At 52.5% G+C, this 5,293-nt stretch overlaps 1 protein-coding gene across 1 annotated transcript; it reads left to right on the top strand.

Moving 5' to 3' along the window:
- Window positions 1-2,126: 2,126 nt before the first annotated feature.
- Window positions 2,127-4,565, top strand: LOC111072684. The gene is made up of 3 exons (XM_022364694.2): window positions 2,127-2,458; window positions 3,141-3,794; window positions 3,927-4,565. Exons 1-3 carry the CDS (start codon window positions 2,296-2,298, stop codon window positions 4,454-4,456), a joined length of 1,347 nt encoding a protein of 448 aa, XP_022220386.2. The 5' UTR covers window positions 2,127-2,295; the 3' UTR covers window positions 4,457-4,565.
- The last annotated feature ends 728 nt before the right edge of the window (window positions 4,566-5,293 follow it).

Below are 5,293 nucleotides of genomic sequence, written 5' to 3'. Positions count from 1 at the left end.
TGCCACGACGCACTCCCACCAACCACCACAAATCCCGAACCAATTCATTGCTAAATTATTCCAACAAATGAGTGGGGTGGGGGAGCCCACTTCATGCACTCGCCCCCACTCGCTTGGGTGCCTCTTGTCACTAATCAAATTGATGGCTCATTGATGCTTCTCAGCTTCCCGATATCTGTTCAAGCATAAATATCACATAGATAGTAGATCTCATGGCCCAACTTTGACATCTTATTTATGGAGTTCTGATACATCGTAGATCCATGCTTGATCCCTAACGCGTGTGTACGGGTATTAAGCACTACATAGTGCCCTTTCGTTGAACTATATTTAACAACTTTTTGAGAAATGGTTTTTTCCGTGTCGCCAGTACATAATTAATATATATCAATCAATACCAATATACCAATATACATAGTTGATATTTTTCAACAACATTAACAGCAGCTGTACAATTCTCTACTATCATTCTCTTATCCATTGCCATTTACACTAGCCACTAAGTAACAGAAGGGGGTCATCATGTATATATGTACATATGTATGTATGTATGTTGCTTTCATGGTAGTCTCTCCTTGTGTCATCACTCCCAAGCACAGGCCCTGTATTGGCCACCACTTACGCATCCATCGTTCTTTTACAAATTCGCTTTACGGACACCCTGCTAAATACTTGAGTACCCCTACCTTATGCCAAATCTTGTTTGTTTTGCAGTTTCATTCGCTGCTGCCTTCTTTTCGATGGGTGGGTGAAGTGTGCGGTGAGGGTGAGGGGTCGTCGGCAGGGGAGCCTCTGTGGGTCGCTGCTCTGCATGGGGGTCGGGGTCTGGGGCAGGCATTGAGTAAATGAACACTGCGTTGGTCTCTCCTCTGGCTCTGGCTCTGCGCCTACCTCTGTCAATGCACTTTCCGTCTCTGTCTCTCTCGTTCACTGTAATTGTAGGTGGGTGAGAGACCGAGAAGGGGGGGTGTTGCAATTCTGTGCAGTTGTGCAAGTAGTTGCGGGTTCATTGCACGTACACGCACACACACACACACACACACGCACACACTCGTTCACTGAGAGCTCCCAAAACGGACAGCGACCAAACGACCCACCCACTGTCGGGCCGACAGTCGCGTCCCTCTCTGGCTGGCTGTCGGGCTGTCTGGCTGTCGGTTGCGTGTCGCCGCACGCCAATGGGGCCTGATGTTTAGACCCGGCATCGGCATCGGCATCGGTCTCCTCTCTCTCTCTCTCTCTACATCTGTGTATTCCCCGCCCCGTATCTGTGCACTATCCACACTGCTTCGTCTCGGTCATCGTGGATTTCGCTCTGTTTGCGGACCTGCATTTTACTCTGCACTCGTAGCTGCTCTTTTGTTTCATGTTCGCTGCTGCGTCGCGGAGAGCGCTTCTAATGCCTGCCTCTGCCTCTGTCTCTCCTCTGCCTCTCTGTCGGGCTCCAAAACCACCTTCCTTCCAGCAGCGGAGGGCGGTGGAGGAGGGTCGAGGGCTGCCTGTTGTTTATCGTCGCCTTTCTTTTTCCTTCTTTTTCTTTTTCTTTTCCTTTTGCTTGTTTTTCGGTTTTTGCAGCTCTGTCTTCTCTTCGGTGCTTCTCTGCTACTGCGCTCTGTCCACTGCCGCCACTGTTGCTGCTGTTGCTGTTGCTGCTGCTGTTGCTCCTCTTCTGTTTCCTTTTGTCTGTTTTGTTGTGTGCTCTTTGTCGTCTTATGGGGCCCTTCGCCTCCTCCTCCACCCGCACCTACACACACACACAGACGTCGCGTCGTCGTCGTCTCTGCTTGTTGTAGCTTTTTCTGCTGCCTCTGCCTCTGTCGCTGCCGTTTTTTTGCACATTCTGCCTGTTCTCTCTTCTCGCCTGCATTTTGTGTATCTCATCTCGTGTACGCTTTCGCTGCCTTTCCAATCTCTTCGTTCGGCATCCATCGCTGCGCCCCAACAACAGCAACAACAGCAACAAAAACAAACACAAGAGGTAGAAACAGCAACACCAAAACGCGGCGCGTCGACGCCACCGTCGTTGACGTCGTCGTCGTCGTCGTCGTCTCCGTCATTCGTTTTCTCTATTTTCCTCAATCGCTTTGCCTTTTCATTTTCAATTCGCATATTTTTGCAACTCTACTTTCAGTTATTCGCCGATAATTGATGTCAAAGGACGCAGTGCTGTGCTCCGTCGTTGCCGTTCCGCCCAGACACCACTGCCGCTGGCTCCAATCCGGCGACGAATCGTAATACCATCCATCCGTGGGACTGGGACTGGGAGACCCGTGCAATCCGTATCTTCGGCCGACCATGCCCAAAGAGGATCCATTCGTGAATCGCGCCCAGCTGCTGAAGGCCATCAAGAAGTATCCCGAGATATGGGACTCCAACAACAAGCTGCACATGTGCCGTAGCGTCACCTCGCCCATGTGGACGGAGATCGCCGAGCAGTTTGGCGGCCATGTACCGACAGGTGAGTGGATGTGTCCCGACAGGGATGCCGCTAGGGATGGGCAGTCGTAAGCCTTGGGACCAGGGCCCCCCACTACTCTCTTCTCTTTCTTGATATTTGCCTGCGCCTGAGACCGGCGCGGATTTTGGTCGCTTGTTGCTGCGCTCTTGCTCGCTCTCTTTCGTTCGTTCGTTCGTTCTTTCTTTTGGCTTTACCTTCGCCGCGCCGCACAGCGCCACTGTCTCTTGCTCTCGTGCGAGTGTGTGCGTGCGTGTGCTAAAAATAGATACTCGGCACGTAAAACGCAGAACGGGGGAATAATAGAAGGTGCCTGCCGCCTGCAGCCTATGGCGAATATTGACAAACTTTGACTGATACTCGGGATGCAAATGCAAATGGAAGAAAAGATTATTCGGGACTCGAATATTAGAGTTAATAAGTTAAACAGGGGTGACTAATCCGATAAGAACAGAACTTACATCTAATTATGGGAATATATTTTATCTGAAAGCTAAAAGCTGCTTCCAATACACAGATCACAATTAAGTCGATATCAAGTCAATATTTTGAGAGTATTTCGATACAAAAATCGATTAATTTCTTGCCCTAACGATTAATATGATAATTTCCCGATTAAACCCCAGTCTCTTGCTTTTAATTGATGCTAAACTTTATCATTCCTTCCCCCCATTGATAAACCCAGTTAAACTTCAGTCGATCTGGAGCCAGATGAAGTACCATTACCACAATCTGGTGCATCGCCAGATCCTGCACAAGGAGCGCTTCAACACCAAGTGGGAGCACTTCGATCCCATGTCCTTCATGTACAACATCACCGTGGCCAAGATCGTGGGCGCCCAGGCCAGCGGCAGTGCCACAGATCCGCCCCCAACCACCACCAGCGACCAGCCGCTCCAGCTGGCCGTCTCTGCTCCAACGCTAGCCAATCCTGCCCCAATCGCACTGTCAACTCCGCCGCCACCGCTGCCCAGTGCATCCCATGGACGCGGACGTCCCAGCGGCAGCCTCAGCTGGCTGCACTCTCCTGTGCCGCCGCCGCCGCCGCACTCCCCTGCACCACAGCCGCCGCACCACCTGATGGGTCAGCCGCTGCCCTACACCGCCTTCACGGGGCTGCTGCCGCCGGCTGCCGTTCCAGCGGCGCCCCCAGTTGCGCCGCCGCGAAAGCTGGGCCGCCCCAGTTCGCTGCACAACAGCATGCGGAGCCGCATCATCGATGCCATCAAGGCACGGCCCTCGCTGTGGGCCGGGCGGCAGCGGAGCGAAAAGGGCCAGGGCCAGAGCCGCACCTCGGCCGTGTGGAAGGAGGCAGCCATCGAAATGGGACTAACGCCAAGTAAGTTGAACCGTGGGTGGAATTATTGATAAGTGACTATTGATGGATCGGTGCCAGTGAGTTAGTGGGAAGGTCAGAGGTCGAGTGATCTTATTGGAGGACTGACGTCTGCGTCTACGTCTACCCTTTCAGCTCTCATGCAGACCCGCTGGTCGATCATCAAGCAGCGGTACGTGGACGAGCTGCAGAAGGAGCGCTACGCTCAGTATTCGCATCAGGGATTCCGCTCCAACTGGGAGCACTTTGAGCGCATGTCCTTCATGCGCGACATCCTGCTGAAGAAGGTGGACGAGCGGGAGCAGACACGCGAGCACATCCAGGAGATAGTCAGCGAGCAGCAGCAGCAGCTGCAGCAGCACAACCAGCACCACCAGCAGCAGGTGGGACAGCATCTGCACCACTACCGGCCGCCGCCACCGAGCCTGCTCGGTCTGGCCGAACACGCCCAGGACATGCCCATTGGCCTGGTGCAGCACCAGCTGCAGCATCACGAGGGGGTGCACGTGCACCCATCGCTGGCCATGCATCCGCACCATCCGCAGGCCATACTCGCTGCCACCGGCGCCCGTCGACGGGTCAAGCACGAGTCAGACCTTGAGTGGGATCCATTCGAGATGATCCTCCATGTGCATGGCACGGGCGAGCCGCCGGCCGCCAACTGAACCAAGAGACTGAGCCCAGCCAAGCGGCCAAAACGGGAGAGACACAGACAGACAGGCAGGCAGATCCATGTCTTAAAAAATAATCGCCTGGATTAAAAACCCCCCCAAAAAAAAACACTACCACATGCAATACTCATACAATCCATTACCATTTTGTAATTTCACTTTCCACTACTTTGGCAGGCGGGAAAATACATCACTTAGCGTACACGAAATCGAATGAAGACTGTGGACATTTGTTCTGTGTGGAATAGAGGAATATTAAGGGTCAAAAGGTTGGGCAGACAACCCTACAGATGGGCAGGTTTTGTGCACAGTAAGTAAAAGATATTCGAATTGCAGAAGTCAAAAGAGAGTTCAAGCCGATTATAGAGTCTCCCTTAAGGACAGATCACTGGCAAAGTTCTCTCCTCAATCCTGTTCGAGCAGCCCCTCTCAGGTGCAGAGAAAAAAAACTACATAAATTATGCTAATTTTTACTATGTGTGCAACACATTTGTCGATTGCCAGAATCCCAAACATTTTGCGCGCTCTTCCCTTGCCCCCTTTGCACTGCACTGACGGAACTCATCCAATAAAGCTCTGCCTGTCTCTCGAACGGTGTGGTGGCGGGGGGGGCTTCGTTTGGTTCTGGCTGAGGGCCAGGCATGGCTCTGCTTAGCTCCACGCGTTATTCCAATCACGTGCCAGCCAGCCAGCGGAGCCAAGCCGAGCACAAGAAAAGTTCTCAAACTGTAAAACGTTTATCAAAATATCCCCCGGCCTTGCCATGCCTCATGGCCCACCCACCCCTCAATTCGTGTTCTATATAATTGGTTGCCTTGTCCTGGGGGCCAA

Source organism: Drosophila obscura, unplaced genomic scaffold, assembly GCF_018151105.1.
Source record: "Drosophila obscura isolate BZ-5 IFL unplaced genomic scaffold, ASM1815110v1 contig_1, whole genome shotgun sequence".
Taxonomy (NCBI): Eukaryota; Metazoa; Arthropoda; class Insecta; order Diptera; family Drosophilidae; genus Drosophila; species Drosophila obscura.
The sequence above is the reverse complement of the archived record's forward strand: the minus strand, read 5'-3'. Positions and strand labels throughout refer to the sequence as shown.